This window comes from Cnephaeus nilssonii, assembly GCF_951640355.1.
Source record: "Cnephaeus nilssonii genome assembly, chromosome: 1".
Lineage (NCBI taxonomy): Eukaryota > Metazoa > Chordata > Mammalia > Chiroptera > Vespertilionidae > Cnephaeus > Cnephaeus nilssonii.
The window spans coordinates 63558264-63581317 of record NC_137072.1 but is presented as its reverse complement, the minus strand read 5'-3'; the positions used below and the strand labels follow the sequence as shown (position 1 = coordinate 63581317).

Here is a 23054-nt window from a genome sequence, read left to right as displayed (position 1 = left end):
TGAGTCCTGGGTGACCCGGTATGACAGAAGTATTTCACAACTGTAACAATAAAGAGGAGAGAGAACGTGAAGACAGGGTTAGACTGACAGCACAGGGTAGTGAGGCCCAGGAGCAATCAGAACTTATGCGCTGGGCATAATTGACATCCTGAGAACTTAACCCCCAGGAACTCAAAAAGTGTGCATCTCATCTTACTTTTGGCAGAAGAGCTGGCCGCAGTTCCTGCAATGGTGCCGTCTTTCCGTGAGAGAAAACCGTACCGAGCAGCCCGAGCAGCTGTCCCCTCCTTCATCCTTCACCCAGTGGTCAGCAGCAGAACGGCCTGGCTGGTCACTCACAGACCAGCTGAACACTCGGCCTCGACTGTCACCCACGAGGATCCTACTGTGATCCCTGCAGGAGACACAGCACAGAGACCCCTCAGGGACGGCTCCGCACAGCCACGTGGCTGAAGGTCTTTCTGTTACTCTGCGGCTCTCTAGTTTTCAGGGGGATGGTGTGGTGGTGGGGGTGTTTGTTGGGGTGGGGGTCGTGTGTAGGAAGAGACAAAAAGAGAACTGGGCCTGAATTTATACTTCCATCGCAACTCTCTTTGGATCAAACCTTGCTGTATCTTGGAAGTACAGAGAAGGCAAAGCTGTTTTTTGTTTGTTTAATTCAGCATTCAAATCTACAAACTTCTGATTTGTCTTTTTGAGCCATATTATGAACTGAAATCTGTTTTCCCTGAAGACTGTGGGCCCCGGCTCAGCAGCGGACTCAGCTGGATGAGCAGCTGGAAAGGGCCTGACACTCACTTGGAGACGCCCAGGGCGGTGATCTCTGCGGGGTGCGCGTTGTCCTTCCGATCAAAGGCCGTGTGCATAGTCAGCTTACTCCTGAACACCAGCTGCCGTTCCCACCGGTACCCTGCAGCGCAAGACATGACATACTGAAGTGAGGGAGGCCATCGTGTGCTAGGTGTACCCTAACATGGTGCTCTCAAAAGATAGGGTGCTGCAACGTACAGTTACAGCAGCTTTTCCGGCTCTCAGCAGCTGCTGCCTCAGTTGAAGGTAGAGCAATCTAGCTTAACACCGACCCTGGGCCAGGTTGGTTCGCCTCATTTGCAAAGACGAATACAGAGAAGGGGAAATCTTCCATGCAAGAAGATAACAACTTCTCCAACTGAGGACGTTGCCTCTATCTCAGTCAAGGCACAGTTACCTGTGAATACAGTTTTATTTATCTGTAACCAATAATTTGCCTTTTTTCAAAAACTTTCATGATTTGTGAATGAATGAGGTTTTTGTTTTGAGGAACTTTTCTTTTAAAAATGCCAAACATACTGCAACACCATCGTGGGATATAATCTCTACATCCACTTTCCATAAGAAGACATTTCAGAGGCCTCTGTGGGTGGCCCAGGTCATAGGGACAGGGCTCAGATGCAGCCAGAGCCCGCTGCCCCATCCATCAACATGCAGACCACCCTCAAAGAGCCCGACACAGACCCCCGACTTCAAATTACCAGGCTTCAGTCTGCTGTAATTCCGAACTTCCAGGGGAGTGGGGTGAGGGTGAGGGTGGTTAAGGGGACCCTGCAAGTGGGCTCGGGTCTGGCCCTCTGAATAGTTCACAAATATGAAGCCATCTTTCTCATCCAGACTGAGCTGGTCAGACCAGCGCCTGGAGTCATCCGAGCCACTGTCGGTGCACCAGGCGGCCGTGGCTCGGCAGGAGGCTGCCCGGGGCCTGTGGCTGGTGCTGGGGGGCTGGCTGGGCACATCCTTGGGATCCTGGCTGATGCTCTGCTCATCGGCTTCTGAATCGCTGCTGTCCTCATCCTGGGCTTCCTGTCCTGTCATTGGGAGGATGAGAAAACACATGTACATTAGAGTTAGACCCAGCTGTGTCCCACTGGTGTTATTCCTCTATCAACTGAGACACAGTAGACATAGTATTTTAACATAACAATAAAAAACTGCCACAATTTTCAACTGGATTACATATAGGAAAAAAAACCCTGGCAGAATTTCCGAGTTCACAGAACGCTTTGGCCAAAACATTCATTCTTTCACAATCTGGCCAAAACCTTTGTGAATTTCTCACTATTTGCCTCACACTATCTACCCCAGTTCAGCTAGACGGTTTCATCCACGCAGCCTGGCTCCTTGTGGCTAACTATGCACAGGCCATTGGCTCGACCTAGAGCCATCTTCCCAATCTCTGTGTGTTTCCATGTTATGTATCTTTCAAGGCATGGCTTAAACACTTTGTTCTCTGAAATCTTACCCGGTTCCTGCAGCAGAAAGTAATTCTCTCTCCAGTGGACTCCTTATTACCTTTGGACAGTCTTTCTATAAGACAGTGGTCAGCTCAACAGGAGGGGCCCCAAACACAGTGCCTTCCACATGTAGTCAATATAAATGACAACACAGATGAATTACTGAAGCAAGCTTTCATTTAGTAAGCTTTTTGTTTTTTTTTCCCTTTCCATATCCTCACCTCAACTCCCTAGCAATAAAGTCTACTGGAGGGAAAATTTACGAAAAACCAACATATGTAACTGGAAAAGAGGAGTGAGAGCAAGAATAAGTATGCAAGCACCAACTCATTACACATACATATTTTTTAGCAAGACAAATGCTTCATTGGCCTCCCTCTGCTCTTAACACCAGTAGTCTAGTTGGCTAATTTAAGTGTATTTTTTTCACCCTAATGGCTTGGGATTATGAACTTTCAGGTCTCTAAACAAGCAGTCTTGGAAACAGCTTTGATTTCCAGGGAACCACTGGCTTGTCTTCATTTTCACCCAGGCAACTACCCTCAACTCCCAACTTCTGCACGATCCAAAGTCAGTCCATCCCATGGGCTGCTCTCCGCTCTCTCCAAACCCTGCCTACAATATGTCTCTCCTCCCTGAGTTTGACCCCTTCTTCCGACTACTCATCTCATCTTCCACTGTTCTTCACTTAAAAGTGTTGTTAAAGGGAGGGAATGTGACCACTTCTCACTGGACTTAATCCAATATCTGACACAAAACTGAACTCTTATGTCCCAGACACTCAGATGGCCTTTTCAGTGGAGCCGCAGTTGACTATGTAGAAATTTACATGCATTAAAGTAATACAAGCATTAAACTGCCCTGTCCCTCAGATCATTTGTTTTCTGGCAAACAAAGTAAAAACTACTTTCAGCTTACAAAGAGAAGTGATTTGGGCCTTTCTGATAAGAATCCTTTTCCCTTAGTAACTCCCTCATGTTGTCAAACTCACACTGAACTCCCAGTGCACAAAAAATTAACCACAGGGAAACAATCAAAAGGTCAAACCTGAAACACTTTCTGGGAAGACTCTTGCAAAAATTGTTCTAAATAAAAGGGGGGTGAGTTCTCTGGACATGAGCAACCCAACACAGATCTCAGCCTGGTTTTACAGCCAATCATTCTGCATAGCAGGGGTGGGGGACGTCCGGCCGGCAGGACGTAAAAGGCCCACGGAATCACTTGGTCTGGCCCTGCCCAGGCATTAGGGGTGAGTTAATTAAACGTGTGACCAAATATAGCAGGCTATGGTAATTTTGTATGGCCCAAGAATTATGTTATAAATACCCAAATGGCCCTTGGCAGAAAAAGGTTCCCGACCCCTGCTACATAGGAGTCAGCTATCTCTATAGTTCACCGGAAAACGTTAAAGTGCTTCACAAATAACAGATGACAGGCTTCTGTCTGGATAAATGCCCTTCCTGAGCAGGCCCAGGGCAGGGACACTGTTCACCTCTGTTCAGTTTACAAACACCATGCCACCCTGACATTCATACTGAGCCTGCCAAGTGTCGGGCGGAACGGACGTGAGCTGAGGTGCGGGCCGTCTTACTTGTCCGGTACCTCGGCCTCCAGGTGCTACTTCGTAGCTTAGAACTGAAAGCCCAAGCCTGTGGTGCTCAAAGAAGCTAGTAACTTATTTACTGGGAGGTGGCGCCAACGCCAAGGCCCTAACCACTGAGTGCTGCCCAGGGAACTAGAGGAAGCCCAGCATGCGCCCGGCCACTTCCACAGCAGCTGGTGGCTGTGCTGCTATGGCAATGCCCGACCAACTCAGGCTCCGGTTTACACTGTTTGATGAAGTTTATACACAATGACTTCAAAAACCAGGAAAACGCTTACATAACATTTTAGGAAATATAAGTACCTATTTGTGCTTCTGGACAGTCTTCCTGCATTTCCAGGGCTTCTGTGGGCTCCGGAGCTGGTGTTTCAGGAACTTGCAGAAATTCCATTCTCCAAAACTGAATTCAAACAATGTGCATGTTACTGGGTGAAGATGGGGCCTCGGGTTTAAACAGATAACTTAATTTCTGTTATTGCGTATAATTAAATTTCCCTGTATTTTGAAGAATGTGGCAGAGGACTGACCTCACATAAACAGTGCTTCCCATGCTGTGTTTGAGGAGATGCTAATGGGTGTTTCATGGTGGAGGGAAAAGGACTGTGGTCAGTAAAGCTTGAGAAACATGGTTCAACTAAGTACTCTGTTTTGTTTCCTATACTATTCGGCACGTATTCGGCACCGGAGCTTGGCATGATGCCTCATGCCCCCAGAGAGAGCTGCTATCTAAGGTGCACGGTGCGGCAGGGAGTGGCTGACGGCAGCCTTGTTGTGGCAGGCTCAGCTGACTGTGACTAACAGGGCAGCGATCAGCTGCCCTATGCTTTCACAGTGTGCAATTAAAGAAAAGAAGCACAAAGAAAAATCTCCTGAGAGAAAAAAACCAATATTTAGAACAGACCACAAAGGAAAACACTGTGGATCCCATTTTTTGTAGAGGCCCAACAGAGACAGCTAAGAGAAGGTAGACTATCGCAGAATCAGGGGATCACGCAGGATTGCAGCCAGGGAGGGGGTGACCTCGGGCCTCGGATTCTCTGTAGAACAGAGACAGTCCCTGTCTTCCCTAAGAAGTCATTCCCAGGCCCAACAGCCAGTATTTGCAGTTTGTACATTTACCAATGCAAGGTGCCATGGAAACCATGCTTAGCAGCCTAGGTGTGTCACATTGTCGGGTGGTTAGTAGCACTGCCTACTTGATGGGAAGAGCCGCGTCACTGATGGGCCCATGTCTGAGAACCGTGGCTCAGGCCTGTCTGAGTCGGAGTGAGAGCTTCCGGACCACGTCACAACCTGTGCAGGTGCCCTTCCATGACGGCTGCTCCACGATGGCAGCTGCACTAGGGCAGTGGGTGTCCTAACACGCTTTTCTCACAACCTACTTACCCGGACCACACCGTCCGAGTGTCCCGTTACTATGACGTTCTGGGTGTCCCACTCGTTCATCTCGGACACGCAGCAGCAGACGATCTGCTGGCTCCTCCCCGTGAAGGTGTTCACACTCACGACGGGGTTCCCGTTGATGCTCCACACGTGGATGTACGTGCCCGCACAGGACACAATGTCCCCCTGGAAGGCAAGGAGACTCTCAAGCACAACATACTGCATCCTAGTTCCAGAAGCAAATGAAATCCTTGGCCAGGCTCTCAAAACCCCTTTCAGTCCTGTGACTAGTGACTGGGTAATTTCTGAGGAAGCCTGGAATTCAGTGCTTGCTGACTTAAAAAAATACACCAAACAGAGGCCTTTTTAAGAATTCAAGGCTAAGTGGCTGCAGCCAAGGGAACCTCATGGAAAGTACAGTAGGACTTCTGTGCCATCTGTGCCCAGCACAGTGCTGAGTAAGGCTTTACTCCATGCCAAAGCCATCTGAGAAGGTGAGCTACTGCTCTCCCTCCCACTGTTTACAAAACCGATTCATACCTTTCTTTTAGGGGCGAGAACCCACCCCCGCTTAATCTTACAAAGTGAGTCCAATGAAAACTACAGGGTCAAAGGGAAATTCTGCAGCCTAGATACAGCTGCCTCTCTCTTCAATAAAGGAAAAGATGACATCTTGGTAACAGTGTAATAGATTATTTAAAAATTTGTATTCACAGTAGGGTGGGGGAATGAGAAAAAAAGAGATGAAAACTGGTATATAAGTCACTTGGCAAACGGAATAAACCCTGACTCCCAGCACTGATAATTCAGGTTTTCATGAGTTCCGAAGACAAAAAAGTTCTTCCCTCAAATTTACCAGGCTGGGGTCCACCCAACGTGGTGAGAAGACAGCTCACAACTGCTAAGGGAATTATCCTGCTTCCATTACCAGTTACTGTGGTGGACCTTCAGACGTGCCATTGCGACCTGTGCGTTTAGCCAGCACCAGCCCTGCTTTAGAGAGGATGAAAGGAAGTGTAAAAGCTGAAGGGACTGCTTACTATCAGAGTGAAGATGTGACCCCAGCTCTCTGGCCCTAAAGCCTGGACACCACACCACGCTGCCTCTCATCCCTGAGCAGCCTGATTGTCACGATGCTCAGACTGAGTTTAGAACCTACTACTGTTCTCCCTCCTTCCCTTCTTCCTGCTCTTCCACCAAAATGGCGAAAACCCAAACCAAAATGATTCGCAGCAAAGCATTGCTGTCTGCCTCTGTATCGGCCACTGAATACCGAATCGTCTCTGACAACGAAAGCCAGCCTCTCCTTCCTGTACTGAGCAAGGCTTTGTCAATGACCCAGGGCACCTCCGTTAGAGAGCATTAGACCAACCCCGTGGTTATGGGGTGAACATAAGAGGAGGAATGGAAGGGCAGCAGCAAGGCAGTGTAGGCCCAAAATGTAGACTGAAGTAAAGCAGACTTAAATTGGTGCAAAAATATAATACTAATAGAAATCTTTTAATGAGTTTTTTCCCCCATGAATTATTAAGAGGTTCTAAAAGCATCTCACAAGAATAAAACCAAACACTTTTCCATAGTGTTTGCAGCAACTATTGCAATCCAATGGGTGTATATTGCAATCCAATGGCTCAAATAACTACTGACTATAAGCAAAATTCTCAGTATTTAAGTCAAGAACCCAAAAGCAAGGTGCTCGGAATAGTGTGACCCAGTGTTTGGCTCAGAGCAGCACTGCTGGACCAGAGGAGTTCTGGTGCACGGACATGTCAGTAAAACGTAGGCACAGATGTTTGCAGGACCAGCCCTAGGTGCTCTCCACAACTATCTTAAACCTTTCCAATTCACCAAAACACTAATTTAACTCTTTACCCCTGCACACACCCCACCCACTGCCAACCCTGGTTACTCTTACTGTTATCAGACACTCTAAGCTCCATTCACCAGAACTGAATTTGTATCTTTTTCCTTTGAATGACTACAAGATACTTGACTAAAAGCATCATACTTAGTATCTTCTGGTAGAAACTAAAGATGTAGCGTCCCTCCGAAGGAAAGCTGTCTGCGTGGGCGATGGTATGATGTGGCTAGGGCTCTGTCACACAGGATGACTCTGCGGGGAGGGGATCTAAGGGGAGAGGGGGACTGGGCAGATACGGCTAACAAGTGATGAGGCTGGGGGAGCTCTGGTTGCTTTGCAAGACTGTTGGGCATATGTGGGCATACGGATGTGATAACTTGTCTCTTGGACACAGAGACCTCAGCCTTTGTAAACTTACCCCTAGCTCCCCTACTTATCAACACACCTTAGTGACAATGACTACCCTCCCCTTTCCCCACTCAGGCAGGCCTGGTCTGCATGGGGGCTCCCAGGCCAGTGCATTTATTTATCCCAACTCATTTCATTTGTCTGTATAATATCCTTGGATAACTTTGAGATCTGTTTTAAGAATCTATAATAATAAAAGCATAATATGCTAATTAGACCAGATGACCTTCTGGACGAAGTTGGGGCTGCGAGGGAAGCCAGTGCTGGCAGCTGGGGGAAGGAAAGTCTACTCTTGCACGAATTTCGTGCATCAGGCCTCTAGTAGTTCTATAACAATTATTTTCTTGTTTGAGTACCCAAATGTTATTTTTTTCACTTTACATAATAAATAACTTGAATATATTTCATAAAAATTTCAACACAATTGTAACATTCTCAACAAATTCTACATATTCCTTGTTTTTAAAAACCACCTATTCTAGAATGTTTTGTTTTGAATCAAGTCTTGCTCTTTGAAGTATGCAGTACTGAATGAATTTTAAGACAGAACTGCTGAATTACAAACTTTAACATCCATTTGCTTTTATAAACAACACATAAATCAAGGAAATGAGTCATTAACAACCAAGAGAACACTCAGAGTCATCTTTTATTTATGTTGGCTAGACCTTCTTGTTTTCATAAACATAAACCAAGAGGACAATTTACTACTTACTGTTAATTCATTGATACAAAGAGCAGAAACCGGAGCTCGGTGGCCTCGGAGCTGGGTTAGAAATGACAGTTTGTTCAGATCCCAGATGATGCAGGTTCGGTCACGGGACCCGCTGACGATTATGTGATAGGCAAATGAAGCTGTGGCACACGTGACGGTATCAGTGTGGCCAAGCAAGGCCTATAAAGGAGAACAGAAAGCCCAGGCTGATCACTGGGACTGTGCAGCTGAGGGGACAGCGACCCTGGATGCACCAGGAAATGGCAGCATGTGTGCTGGGATGAGCACTGGGCGCAGCGTCTAGAAAGCCTTCATTCTGCTCCTGCCGACTGTTCTTGCCTTGTCCCACGGGTGGGCAGGGAGCAACTTGGAAGCTCTGGAGGCTGCAGTCCCTGTTTTTATATTACTTCTTTCCTGGACTTGGGCCAGTATCTTGGAAGGGAGAATGGTACTACAACCCAGCTTGGTTTCTTCCTACCATATCTATGTGGAGATGTACTGATTATGGCCCCAGAATACAGAACTTCAGCTTTAAATCTATTCTTCTATGCCATCAATTCCTGTTAAGTTCATTGTAAGGAACTGCAATTGGATGGATTTTTAAAAAAATGTGCAAACTGTGAGAATTGCATGGTTGTGGCACATGGTCACCAAAGATAAAGTGAAAATGTGGCTTGTGTGTGCTTGTTGAGCTGTCACTAAACAGGAGACACAGACATCTGTGCCCCAGGGACTCCTTCTGCGAACTAGATACAGAGCAGAAACTTTTCTCTCTTGCTGGAATTGGAAGAGAAGCAGGACCCATGGAAATGGCAATGCAGGCAAATAAGTATTTTGAAGAAAATACAGTTAGGAGTTCCTAACAGTAATCTGAGTTTACTATTTAAGTAATGAAATGGCTTAAAATTTTGGTCACATAGACATCTTTATTATATTCTTATTAAACCCCAGGAGGCTGTTTTAAATAAGAAGCACTTTTTACTGAGGGTTGCTGGCTTAATAGTTCCAAAGCCCACTTTCTAAATGGAAAAAATTGTAAGCAGGCATCTGGATCAGCAAACTACACTGTCAACCTGTCTCTGTCTACTTATGTCAAGACTGCATCCCTCACATGGCTTACCTTCAGACTCGGCAGCCAAGGGAGTTCTGGCCATATAGATGGTTGTTGGAATATAAGTACAAGGGGTTCAATTCTTTCCATAGATATTTTGTTTGAGTTCGGCTTTAAAATAAGCTTTGGAGTCACAGAGAACTTTACATCCTGGCTTTACCACTGAGAGTGACTTGACTATGTGTCTCTAAGCCGTGGTTTTTCTGGTGTAATGAGAGCTAATAACTACCTTGTAGAACTGTGACAACTGATGTTGTACATTTTTTAAACATTCAGCACACTTCCCTAAACATAGTAGGTGCTCAATAAATGGAAGATATTGTTACACTAATTTTAAAATTTGTATCATAAAAATACTTAGATGTATACTACACTAAAAAACAACTGTGTGATAAAATAACTCACAGATCAAATGCTAAAAGATGATTGCTTAATCATAAAAGGATTCTTGCTTTAAGTAAAAATTTAGGATAGTCAGTACTTAAGAAATTATAAAAAATACTTGTTAATATCATCATCAATAGTTCTATTGAATATGTTCAGGAGTTTGTTATATCTTTAGGGATATGATAAATGAGGAAAGAGAAAGACAAAGGAATCAAAGATTTAATGGTCCAACTGAACGAAAATTGCCCAGAAAGGAAAGTAATATTGAATCAATAGCACTAATATAATCTGGTTTGTAAAATTTTAATTTACATATAACATTTGAGAAATATTTATGTTACTTAAGTTTATTTTAAAATATACTACCTAAAGACAGCATGCCTCAGATCTTTTAAAAAAGATCCTCATAGATAATTTTTAGAAATAGTATTCTTATTACATTTCCATTACTTTTTAGACCCATTTCTAGCAAAAGAACATCTATTTTTTTGGTTTTGTCCATATGTCAGAAGAGCCTTGAAATTAAGGAAGTTTTAGTTTCTCTAGAGCAAGCATGTCAAACTCAAAGGCTAACATGGGCCAAATAAAGAAGGTTTAAGTTTATGTGGGCCACAAAAAAACAAAAGCTTCAATTTTCATAGAAACATAGGTTTATTTTGATAGAGACATGCTGAATACAAAGGGCTGAAATAAATGAGTAATTGTTAACATAAAATAATAGAACATTTTAATAAAAATTAATATTTTTTCTTGAACATTAACTTACCAGACACTGAATAACTGCACAAATTAATAAGCGTAACACAAATAAACCTATTTTTCTTGTTCTCCAAAAGCAAAATATTTCCTGTTGTGCACATCAAACAAGTGAGTCCAAGACTAATGACGTGGCAATCGGCTACTAAAATATTCACTGCTAGTATTAGTGGAGAGAAATGGTGCGCCTGTGCGTAAAGGCGTGTAAGGGAAATGAATGTAACACGATTATAGTAATCAGTCATTAGCAAACGTTGTAGTTCATTATTAATAATTACGTATAACAGGATATTATAAAAATTAAGTTACAAAATTTTTATTAAAATGTTTCTTACATGCCGTTATATTGGCTGGGCTGCAAAAATATTCATTGTGGGCCGCATGCGGCCTGTGGGCCGAGAGTTTGACATGCTTGCTCTAGAGTGTAGGCAGCTGAGATGGGGTGTCTTTCACCTATTCTGTTACCTGTTTGAGAGTGAGGGTCTTGGCCTTTTCTTTTGAGGTGCCCATCTCCCACACACACACAACTGTGCTTGTTCCACCTGTGATGACCAGCCTGGGGTTGGGGCAGATGGCACACAGAATCTGGCCCCACTCAGACAAACATTCATAGACAGTCACTGCCTGTAAAATAAAGCAGATGTGAGACACAGGCCATCAACTACCATGAGTGTTGGAAACACAACGAGCATATCACATGAAGGACAAAGGCCTCTAGGCAGGTCCTCACAGGCAAATGACAGGACATTCTGGGCAGGTTTCAATTTAGCATCCTTTCCGCGGAAGCTCTATTCTGAGCTACCCTCTACAGCCTCCTAACTACAGTTGCTGCTAGAAACTTTAATGGGGGCCTCCAGTTTCTTCAGTCCAGGAAGATGACGTTCAGTCTCAGTGATGTTCTGTAAGATGCAGGGGGATAATCTGGTAAAAGGATGTGTTTGCCGTAGCCACTTAAAATGTAAAAGGAAGCATGAATGCCACCGATACGAATGTTAATTAAATGCGTTACAGTGCAACACACAGACTTGTGAAAGGGTTAGCTAGCTACCTTAATTAGGCAGGTTTAGGAAGTTTTAGAGATAAGGAGGGTCTATGGGAGAGGAATACATAATGGAGACTTGAAGACACCAGGGTGTTTATCTTACTTGTACAATGGATAGAGAAATGCCACTGGCCTGTGCAACTAAAACAGCCATAAACCAAGGACAGACAGGAGTATCTCTGGCCTGAGCAATTAAAGTGACCATAGTTAGGCCCGTGGTCGGCAAACTGCGGCTCTTTGGCCACTTGAGTGTGGCTCTTCCACAAAATACCACGGCCTGGGCGAGTCTATTTTGAAGAAGTGGCGTTAGAAGAAGTTTAAGTTTAAAAAATTTGACTCTCAAAAGAAATTTCAATCATTGTACTGTTGATATTTGGCTCTGTTGACTAATGAGTTTGCCAACCACTGAGTTAGGCCAATCGTAGCCCAGACCTGAGAAGCTGGGAGGGCTATAAGAAGGCTTTCTTTGCCAGCACAACTGGGAGAAAACCATAAGATAAATCAAAAGTGACTCCAACCAACAAGATAAGGGGAAGAGAAAATAGCAGACACCATGGGCTTTGAGCTTTGAAAACTAATTCTATGCAGCAGAATGACCAATAAGAAAGGGGTTCAGACAAAGAGCTGCAGCATATATAAACTGGAGACAAAGGAACACGAAGGGGGATTTTTTTTTATTTTTCCATTAGAGCAAGAGTGTGAGAGAATGAGCAGGTTTTCCCATTGGGGGAGGGAGGTCTCCCCATGGGGTCCCCTTCTGTCCATCCAGGAGGGACAGAGTCTTAGGCTTAGAATCTAGAATTAGGGTTTTAGAGGTAATGTTTGCTTGCAATAAAGTCTCTGTACTTTTCACCTATCACATTTTGTCCATGGCTTCATTCTTCGAATCTACTGGGACAAGAACCTGGGGAAAGCAAATCACCCTGGCTCAATAAAACAACCCCAATCACTTGCACAGACTATATGCCTCTTGCATTCAGGAGGGGACTGTCAGAGGACAAACACCGGGCACTAAAGGATCACTACACACTGCCTCTCCCCAGAGATACTTATAGGACTCAAAATAGTGGCTGCTGACTCTTGGGTGATGGGGTGACAGGTCTCTGTCAGCCATTTAAGAGAACTGAGATGATAGGGCCAGGCAGTGACTCACCAAAGGAGGCTCTCTGGCTGTAAGAAATGCTGACTGGCTAGGACCTCTTGGAGGAATTCTTTGAGTGGGAGGGAAACTGCTAGTCCCCAGAATACAACTTGCCCCAAGAGGCTTGTTCTGTAAGAAGCATGACTAGTCCACTCGCTCCTTTTCCTGCTCTAAGGCAGAGAGCTCTCCCTTCCTCTGGGCCTTGGAGGACCAGTTGACAAGCCCTTGGCCTGGGCTTTCTCCACCCCAATTAAGCAGGATACCCAGCCATGAAAGAGCAAGATGAAAGGAATGAGAAAGAAATGATGCAAACCTTGTCTGACTCATAGGTTCCCAGCCTGCAGCTGAGGTCTGCGTAGCCCCAGGCGAAAGTTTTGTTCCAGGTAGGTGGGATAAGCACCTTGTTCTGTTCTACTGCCAGAATGCCTTTGTCTGTGCACACTATTTGTCCCACAGGCTCCTTGAGTTCTACATAAAACGAATCAACACATTACAACAGGGGCAGGGAAAAGGAACTTGATTATTCTATAGGGGATGGTAAAGTAATCCCAAATATTCACACAAGCATCCTGACAACAGGCCCTGAGAGGCGGAGCCTGGTCTGTCAGTCCCCCAAGCTCTGCCAGGTGATGCTGACCTTGACCGGTGCTCTCCAGGCTTCCCCTCCAGCCTTACTGTCTGAGTACCTGGGTGTGCTCCCAGCAGCCAGGCCTGTCTTCCTCATCTCTAGGGCTGTGCAGAGGGATCGGGATGCTTCCAGCATGCCAATCTAGACCTCTGGCACTTCGCACGTTATAGCCACCCTCTACTCCCTGAAGAAAGGCCATGGTGCTCCCCCAGAGGCCCAGGTTCCTTGCTCTGCCCCGAATGCTGCCGATCACACCAGTGCTCCAGAACCCGTGCTGAGCAGAGGCTGGAGCTGGCGCAGGGCGAAGTCTGTGTAATGAGGCAGATGGCCTAGAGCTGGTGGCCAATCCAATTATCCAGACTCTGAAGTGCCAATATTTGGATTTTTTTAGATGATAACTTCAAGACTGCAAAAACATTTTTTTTTTTATTCTAAGGGGGGAAAAATCCACTTGCAAAAGTACTTTTAGCTATCTCAAAATGCTTTTAATTGGCATATTAAAAATGTGGTCTTCTTACCATTATTTCTAAATTGGCAGAATATGTATAAATGGAGGTGGCAGAAGTTTTTCTACATGTACAATATCAAGGGTGAGCTACAGAGTTGGTACTTTAGAATTTTCAATATCTTAGCAGCAGGAAGAAACCATTTTGGTTCTTTTTGGTAGGAAACCCAACAGGCCAAAACAGAAACATAGAAGGAGAATTTGGTGATTTAACACAAAAATACAGCACTCATTACAAATTACACTATTGTCATAAAGCAAAGTTGTTATTGCTCAACTAGGATTCTTAATCCCACAGAATCATGAATCAGAGGTTTATTCCCATCATCTTACCTTTGACAGGTGTCAGAGAAGGCCGCAAGTTGTCTAGATGATGGAAAAAGATCTTGTCACCTGTAAAGCCTGGAGGGACAGAGATTCCTGCATTGTCTCCATTGAGCCGACTCCTCACTCGCTTTGGTGGATGAGGTTTCTTAAATAGCTGGTATGAGATAATATGATATGTTTTACAATGAGCCCTATTACACGCCAGGTATTATGTTATTTCAGTTAAGCCTCATAACAACCAGCAGGTACTGCATTATCAAATTCTGAGGAAAGAAATTATAAGAGGCTCAGAGGCGGCCAGAGCTCTCCCACCTTAGGCAGCAGGGACAGGGCTATGACACTATGGTTTGTGTCACCATCGTGGTACAATGATTTCCTAACTTTTCCAAAGTCAATTAATTTACTCAAACTATAGACAACTGACAATGGTGTCTAAAGATTAACTAATTCTTTATAGATGGACACCGCTCTGCCACTGAGGGCAAGCAGACATTCTGTTTATTGGGCTATTTCTGACTTCAGGTGGTTTTTCTCTGTACAACATCATTTTGGTCTCTTAGGTGTTGCTAATTTGCTGAAAATGTAAATATTGTTGCCTTCTTTTTACTTTGCCATGTTGTAAAGGAAGAAAGAAAAAAAATCTTTGGCATTTCTGTTCAATATTTCTACAGGATTAAAAAGTATTAATGTACATTTGAAATGACTATTTTTCAAATAGTGTTCATTTCAAAATAAGCGTTGAGCTATTTCCATCAGAAAACTGCTATCTGAGGAAGATAACTAGGGAAAGCTTAGAGCAGTGGTTCTCAACCTTTCTAATGCTGTGACCCTTTAATACAGTTCATGTTGTGGTGACCCCCAACCATAAAATTATTTTCGTTGCTATTTCATAACTGTAATTTTGCTACTCTACAACAGCGGTTCTCAACCTGTTGAGAACCACTAGCAGGGTCGCCTAAGACCATCAGAAAACACAGATATTTACATTACGATTCATAACAGTAGCAAAATTACAGTTATGAAGTAGCAATGAAAATAATTTTATGGTTGGGGGTCACCACAACATGAGGAACTGTATTAAAGGGTCATGGCATTAAAGGGTCCACTGTCTTAGAGGAAGTGAAGTTTAAGATGAAAGTAACACCACCACACTATGAATTTGACATTCTGGATTTCCCAAGAAAAATGCTATGCACAGAGGAAGATATACATTGTAGGCTCCCAAACACTTAACATATTGTCCCTATTTTATCTACATACAGGGGTACAGTATCAGAATTCTGTTATTTTCTACTAGTGGCCCAGTGCACGAAATTCGTGCACGGGGGCGGGGGGGGGGGGGTTGTTCCTCAGCCCGGCCTGCACCCTCTCCAATCTGGGACCCCTCGAAGGATGTCCTACTGCCGGTTTACAGGGATCGGGTCTAAACCAGCAGTCAGACATCCCTCTCACAATCCTAGACTGCTGGCTCCAGCCGCTCACCTGCCTGCCTGCCTGATTGCCCCTAACCACTCTGCCTGCTGGCCTGCTTGCCCCCAACTGCCCCCCACTGTCGGCCTGCTCATGCCCAAATGCCCCCCCCCCCACCAGCCTGATCACCCCCAACTGCCCCCCTGCTGGTCTGCTCACTCCAAACTGCGCCCCCCCTCCGCTGTCCTGATCACCTCCAACTGACCCCCACTGACGGCCTGCTCATTCACAACTGCCCCCCCTGCTGGTCTGCTTACCCCCAACGGCCCCTGCCATCCCATCCTGGCCTGATCACACCCCAGTGACCCAAGGTCCCAGTCCCTCCTTTTTTTCTTTATCTTCTTTTTTTTTTCGGCGCCTCCTTGAGCAGAGGCCAGGGCTGGCTGGAAGCAAGTATCTAGGATTTATTTATTGTCTATAATTGAAACTTTGTAGCCTTGAGTGGAGGCCAGGCCCGGCCAGGGCGGGCGGGAAGCTTGGCTTCCTCCATTGCTGGGGCAACCCAAGCCTCCTGCTTGCTCCAGCTCCATGGCTGGCCACCAACTTGGTTGGATTAATTTGCATACTCACTCCTGATTGGCTGGTGGGTGTGGCTTGTGGGCATAGTGGAGTGATGGTTAATTTGCATGTTTCTCTTTTATTAGTGTAGATAGAAGTTAATAATGACCCAAGCCTCTGAAGTTGTATAAAAAGACCCACACACTTGGAAGTATCTTTACAAATGAACATTTACTAAGAACTTTTATATGATGATCTCAGGACAGAGCCAGGCAAGGGTATAGAAAGAGGCATGGATATGGTGACCAGGAAGTTTAGATTTTTTTAGGACTGCTACACTTGATAGTACTCTATATCAGACACTGGAATATCCTAGAAATACATTATTATCTAGACTCTATCTTCTAGACTGCTTACCTCTTATACTCAAAAGTAGAAGAAACATCCTACTTTTAGAGATGAGCGCCTGGGAAAGGCCCCTGAGCTGATTGTCATCTGAATCCAGTGGTGCCCGGCAGAGCCATACCCTGGAAACATACCTTGCCAGAGGCAGGTGTGTTGTCAGCCTGACCTTCAGCTCAGGTGCCAGGGGGTGGGTTTCATTATCTAAATCCAGACAAGTACCAGGAACAAACACGATTATCTGGGCCCACCCAGAAGTGATGATTACAAAGAAGCCACAAGAATGCACATAATCTCTTTTGTCTTGGGCTTTAGTAAAACTTCCTGGTATTTTGCTGTATAAAATAAACATGCTGTATCAGCTCTGGGTCACTGTCTCTTCATCAGAGGACAGCTGTCCCACCCGGCCCCGGCTTTTTCCTTCTATCTCTCTGTCTGTCTCTTTCTTTCATTTTCTCAATCCCCAGCTGGCCCTACTCAGGAACTGGACCTCACTCTAGCCGCGCTGGATGTGGAAAAGAGAGAAATATTTATACTACATTTATGTATCTTATTTTTTAAAAATATGTTTTTATTAATTTTAGAGGGAGAAAGAGAAAAACATTGATGGGCTACTTCCTGCATGCCCTCTATTGGGGATTGAGCCTGAAACCTGGGCATGTGCCGTGACTGCGGACCCCTGAGTACTTGGGACGACACTCAATCAACTGAGCCACATCGGCAAGGGCTATCTTGATTAATTTTGTTCAGAATATTTTTTCCCAGAGGGTATGAGACATGGTTTCTGTGCTTAAAACCCTCTGCAGAAAAAAAGAAAAAAAAGGCTTAGCTAAGAGTCTTCAGCTGTGATTTGTGTTTATCAACAAGCATTTCACTTTACAGTAAACTTGATTCCTTCACTGCGGGATCAGATTGCACCAGGAAGTGTAGTTAGAGGCTGTCCTGCTCTCTGTTCCTCACAGCTTTTCCATGTACAAAGACAAGCCATTGTTCTGTGTTCCCAGCTGTCAACACTAGGAACCACTAGGTTGGTTAACCTACAAAAAGGGAGTCCAGGAGATAGGTGAAGCAGGAACAGAGAAGGATAGTTGAGGTCAAAGTGTGGGCACTTGGGGAAAATGGATGGTCTGACCGCCTCAGTGCTGGTTACTGCTGGTACACCTTCCCTCCAGGTGTGTCCTGGACAATGGGGACGAAAGAAGGGAGGGAGTCTCTTAAGGAGTTTTTCTCGTTACTGAAGGGATTAGAGCAGTTGGTGCAGGGTGGGTCCCAGGCACTCCCATGGCAGGTAGTCTCACATCACTTATCATACCTCTTTAATTCAAACTACCTGTTCCTGAACTACTTACTACAAGAGCTCCCTAGGTGGCCCTCTGCTCCTAATTTGGCTCCCCTACAATGTGTGTGCGTGTGTGTGTGTGTACGCACACATGTGTGCATGACTATGGCCAGAATGATCCTTAAAATCTAGATATGACCATGTTATTTCTCTGCTTAGACTCAGCACTGGCTCATCACTGGCCTCAGGACAGAACCCCATCTCTGTGTATACTGTGCCCCAGATCCCACCTGCTTTCCTGACCAGGCTCTCCTGACCTCTTGCCAGGTCGTGTGCAGGTACAGGAAAGCACACCCTGCACTAGCCTGCATGGAAAACTCTCTATGAACAACAAAATTTCTATTTATTTGTACGTAAAAGGGAGGAGAAAGAAATACTTTTGGAACCTATTGGGTGATATTTATGGTCCTTTATTGAAATCTTAGTCTAAATTTAATTATTATATCATATGGTCATTGATCATCTAAAGAAATGTTACAGCACTTAAAAACTGAACCCGAGAACATTGATGATAAGACCATCCATACCTGTTTAGGAATCTGACCGAAGTTGTTAATGAACCCTATAGTGGCTGTCTCCTTCAGTGGATCGTTTATGTTGTAGATATCCACTTGACCCTCATAAAACAGGTGGTGGAAGACGTTTACAGCTTCTACTGCGGCAGGGCCTTGCTGTTTGTAGCCAAAGATTAAGTCAATCCATTCATGCAGATGGGCACTCACATAATCACATTCCAAAGCCTGTAATTCAAAGCAAAGGTTCAGTCACCGGCTGACATTTATTAATTGCTCAGAAAGGAAGAAAATTGGCCAGTGAGCAATAGGAATTAAAATAACTAAAAATTATACAAATATTAGTAACTTGACCAAATGGGTGATACATTGCTCAAGGTCCTCTCTTCATACTGTGGTCAATGACCCAGTGAGATCCAAGTTCAACTGCCAAGTGTACCCCCATTACCTCTCGGTGGACTCTGATGAATTCTCGTGGGTCCCCTTTGGCCCAGGGTGGGAGGATAACATCTCCAAGCTTGGTGCCATTTTGTTTACAGCCTGTGCAGTGGGATACATTAAAATAAGAATGAGAAAAATGTGATAAATAATAACTTCAGGTTAACATAACAGAGAAACAGTGGGTTTAGATTCATTATCAGAACCATGAAATCTTACCACCAGGACACTCAGAGATCATCTACTCTGCTATTTTCCTAAGTCTGATCCTTAGTGTACTTCCTCAGAGAGATTTATTAAGTGTTAGCAAAACGGAGGGGTGCTCACAGTCAAGTGACTTCAGGAAATGCTGAGCTATGCAAAGTTAGGTGTTTCTTTCCTGCAAGACTCCTCAGACACACGGCATTTCTCTAGGAGGGATATTACCACATGTCTGAAACTTAACTGACCACAGGAGTCCTTAATGAAACATTTTATGGGGCTACTGTTTTGAGTTTGGAAAATCCCCTCAAATTTAATCCCCTTAGGATAGATGGCTCATTTGGAAGACCATTAACATTTCTCTAAACCAGCGGTTGCCAACTGGTGGTCCACGGACCACTGGTCCGTGAGGTCTGAAAGGTTGGCGACCGCTGCTCTAAACTCTGTCTTTTTTAGGCTTTTCCAGAATGCTTCATGCTTGGTGAGTCATCAGTAGTTAACTAGTACTGAAATTGTCTTAATGCTCTGACAAAATTAAATTCTTGTCTTAATGCTCTGATAAAATTTTGCCATTCGCATGGAGAAGGCTATTGAAAGAATTCCCAACTCCTCAGTAACTTTCATTTTGTTCTCTTCACTTAAGAAGAAATGAGTTGCAGGCTCCTCCCTGGCCTGGGCCCTGGTCAGGGCGCATGCAGGAGGCAACCAATCCATGTGTTTCTCTCATATAGATGTTTTTCTCAGTCTTTCCCTTTATTTTACACTCTCTCTAAAAATCAATGGAAAAATCTCTTTGGGTGAGGATTTAAAAAAAAAAAAAGAAGAAGAAGAAATGAAAGTGCCACTGTCTCCATGGGATATTTGGAATACATGGGGCTTCTCATATTTTTGATTCATTAATTCTTTAGAGAGCTCTATAAACCTGATATGTATTTTGCTGTAAAGATTCTCATTAAAGAAATAAAATATCAAACGAACACATTTGGAAAGACTACCGGCTACCTGGCAGAAACAGAAGCACCATGTTGTGATAACGCACACCTAGTGATATTTATTCCACGTGTTCTTGTATTTCAGTGTTTTGTTAAAATAATGTATTCTGTTTATTTAAGTGATAGCCAGAAAATCACCAAGGTATTAAAGAAACCATTTGCTATTAAATCTATCCACAACAAAATACATTAAATGGGACTGGCATCTAAGGAAACAGGTTCTTTTTTTTCCTTTTTAAAAATAACACCAAAAAGTTAACTTGAGCTTAGAGTTTTGCTAGGTACAAATCAGATGATCATTATAAAAAATGACTCGATAAACAAAAATGTTGCTTACTAGCTTAACAGCAGTTGGTTAGATAAATAGCTGCATTAGAAATTTTCACAGAGAAGTGCAAGTGTTCAAATTTTAGAACACAAAGACAGTTCCAAGTAGTGGCCAATAAAAACATTTTCCTTAGAAGCAATCTTGTTTTCATCATTGTTATTTGATGGGCTTGTTTACAATGTGATATTAAGTGAAAGATACACAAATCAGTTTATTGTTTTTAAAGGAATGTCTTGACTAATTACCATAAGACTTAAGAAAAAAATTTAAGAATCAACTTATTACAACCACTCCCCCCTTTCACACCCTCATTCCTGTACCTTAAAATGTCCTCCAGGCCTAATTTTTTGACAATGAGAAGTAACAATTCTCAGGCTATTTCAAGTATAATCTGCTTTTTAACTTTTTTCTCATAATCCCTAAATAATTATCTATCTAATAAAGAGGGAATATGCTAATTGACCCTCATGCCGTCGTAAAGATGGCAGCACCCACAGCCAATAAGAAGGCAATATGCTAATCGACTGCCCCGCCCTCAAAGATGGTGGCCGTCCACAGCCAATAAGAAAGGAATATGCTAATTGACTGCCCCTCCCTCAAAGATGGCAGCGCCCACAGCCAATAAGTGGGAATATGCTAATTGACAGCCCGCCCTCAAAGATGGTGGCACCCACAGCCACAAGATGGCAGTGCCCCCAGTCCTCTCGGCCCCGCCCCAAGGCACAGGCAAGCCTCAGATGGCGGCTACCCAGGGCTGCCGGAGGCTCAGGTAACCAGGGCTGGCCGAGGCTTGCGCTGCTGGCAGTGGCAGCAGCAGAGCTGTGATGGGGGTGTCGCCTTCCCCTGATCGCTGGGTGGCCTCCTGCCCCTGAGGGCTCCCAGACTGTGAGAGGGGGCAGGCTGGGCTGAGGGACCCCCCACTCCAGTGCATGAATTTTCATGCACCAGACCTCTAGTGTGATATAACTGTTATTTAATCAGCACTATCTGCAGTTCTAAAACATCACTTAAAGGAAACAAGTCTACTAGTATAGAAAATGCTTGGTTTATCTAATCCTGCCTCTGAAGTGCCCCTCCAAGTACTCCCAGGGTGTGAGGACAAGAAGACCAGGGGTGCGTGTCACTCATTCCAAAAGTAGGGAAAAACTCCAGTGTTTTTGCTTTTAAATCATTTACCATCTTTGCTGGGCAAAGGGGTAAACTGTATTCTGCTGCTTTCTTTTTATGGAAGTGAAATTCACATAGCATAAAATTAACTATTTTAAGGTGAACAACTCAGTGGTATTTAGTACGTTTACAATGTTGTGCAATCATAACCTCTCTAGTCCCAAAACATTTTCATCACCCCCAAAAGAAACTTTGTACCCATTAAGCAGTTGCTCCCATTCCTCTCACCCCCTATCCCTAGAAACCACCTACTCAGGATATTCCACATATATGGAATCACACATTATGTGACCTTCTGTGTCTAGCTTCTCTCACTTAGCCTAATGTTCTGAGGTTCATCCATGTTGCAGCATTTATTGATACTTCATACTTTATGACTGAATAATATTCTATTATATGTATACTAGAGGCCCAGTGCACGGGTTTGTGCACCGGTGGGGTCCCTTGACCTGGCCTGTGGGGACTGGGCCAAAACCGGCTCTCCGGCATCCCCCAAGGGGTCCCGGATTTCAAGAGGGCGGTTCTCGGTTCTCGGGTGACACACCTGGAATCAGGCTCCCTCCTCTCTGGTTCCAGGTGCATCACCTGAGAACCACAGCTGCCAAGTCACCGCAGCTCAGCAGCTCCTGTGTTGAGTGTCTGCCCCCCGGTGGTCATTGTGCATCATAGCTATCTGTCGGACAGTCGAATGGCTGCTTAGGCTTTTATATATAGATTCCACAATTTGTTTATTCACTGATAGACACGTGGGCTCCTTCTACCATTTGGATATTATAGACAGTGCCTCTTTGAACATGAGGGTACATGCACCTGATGCCCTGTTCCAGTTCTCTGGAGTGGAATTGCTGGGTCATACGGTAATTCTATGTTTAACTTTTTGATAAACTTCTGCACTGCTTCCCACAGAGGCTGAACTATTTTACATTCCCATAAGCAATGAACAAGGTTCTAATTTCTCCACAGTCCTTGATGTTTTCTGTTAGTGCACATTTTTGTTTTTTTACATTACAAGCCATATTTAGATGTACAGGGGCACCTCACTGTGGTTTTGATTTGCATTTCCCTAGTGACTACTGATACTGAACATTTTTCATGTGCTTATTGGGCATTTGACTAACTTCTATTCAGGTCCTTTGCCCGTTTTTAAATTGAAGTGTTCATCTTTTTATTGTTGAACAGTAAGAGTTCTTCATATTTTGGACACTAGGCCCTTATAAGACACATCATTTTCTTTTATGAAGGTTTTCTTTTCACTTTCTGCATAATGTCTTTGAATGCAGAAAGTTTTAAATTTTGATCAATTTCAATTCTCTTTTGTTGTTGTTGCTCGTGCTTTTGATATCCTATCTAAGAATCCATTGCCTAATACAAAATCGTGAAGATTTAATCCTATGCTTTTCTCTTATAGTTTTATGGCTTTAGGTCTTATAAGCAAATAGTGTTTTATGTAGTCTGTGATTTCATGAAAGAAAGATGATTTCTTATGAAGGTGAGTGTGACAGAGACACATGGTCCTTCTTTTATTACTCATGTGAAAGTGGAGCATTTGGTTGGGTTTATAAGTTGTCTGGCC

The 23054-nt window shown here is 44.1% G+C and overlaps 1 protein-coding gene across 6 annotated transcripts in view; it reads right to left on the bottom strand.

Moving 5' to 3' along the window:
- The window catches only part of WDFY3 (WD repeat and FYVE domain containing 3), a 272662-nt gene that overhangs the window by 5295 nt on the left and 244313 nt on the right, over positions 1 to 23054 (bottom strand). For all 6 annotated transcript variants that reach the window (XM_079786784.1, XM_079786785.1, XM_079786783.1 and 3 more), the window contains 11 exons: positions 18804 to 18895; positions 18371 to 18583; positions 14141 to 14288; positions 12988 to 13142; positions 10957 to 11115; positions 8238 to 8417; positions 5257 to 5439; positions 4174 to 4270; positions 1512 to 1841; positions 799 to 910; positions 197 to 394 (listed from right to left, as the gene is read on the bottom strand). In XM_079786784.1, coding sequence (XP_079642910.1) covers positions 197 to 394; positions 799 to 910; positions 1512 to 1841; positions 4174 to 4270; positions 5257 to 5439; positions 8238 to 8417; positions 10957 to 11115; positions 12988 to 13142; positions 14141 to 14288; positions 18371 to 18583; positions 18804 to 18895 — 1867 coding nt within the window. The remainder of the gene's footprint in view (positions 1 to 196; positions 395 to 798; positions 911 to 1511; positions 1842 to 4173; positions 4271 to 5256; positions 5440 to 8237; positions 8418 to 10956; positions 11116 to 12987; positions 13143 to 14140; positions 14289 to 18370; positions 18584 to 18803; positions 18896 to 23054) is intronic.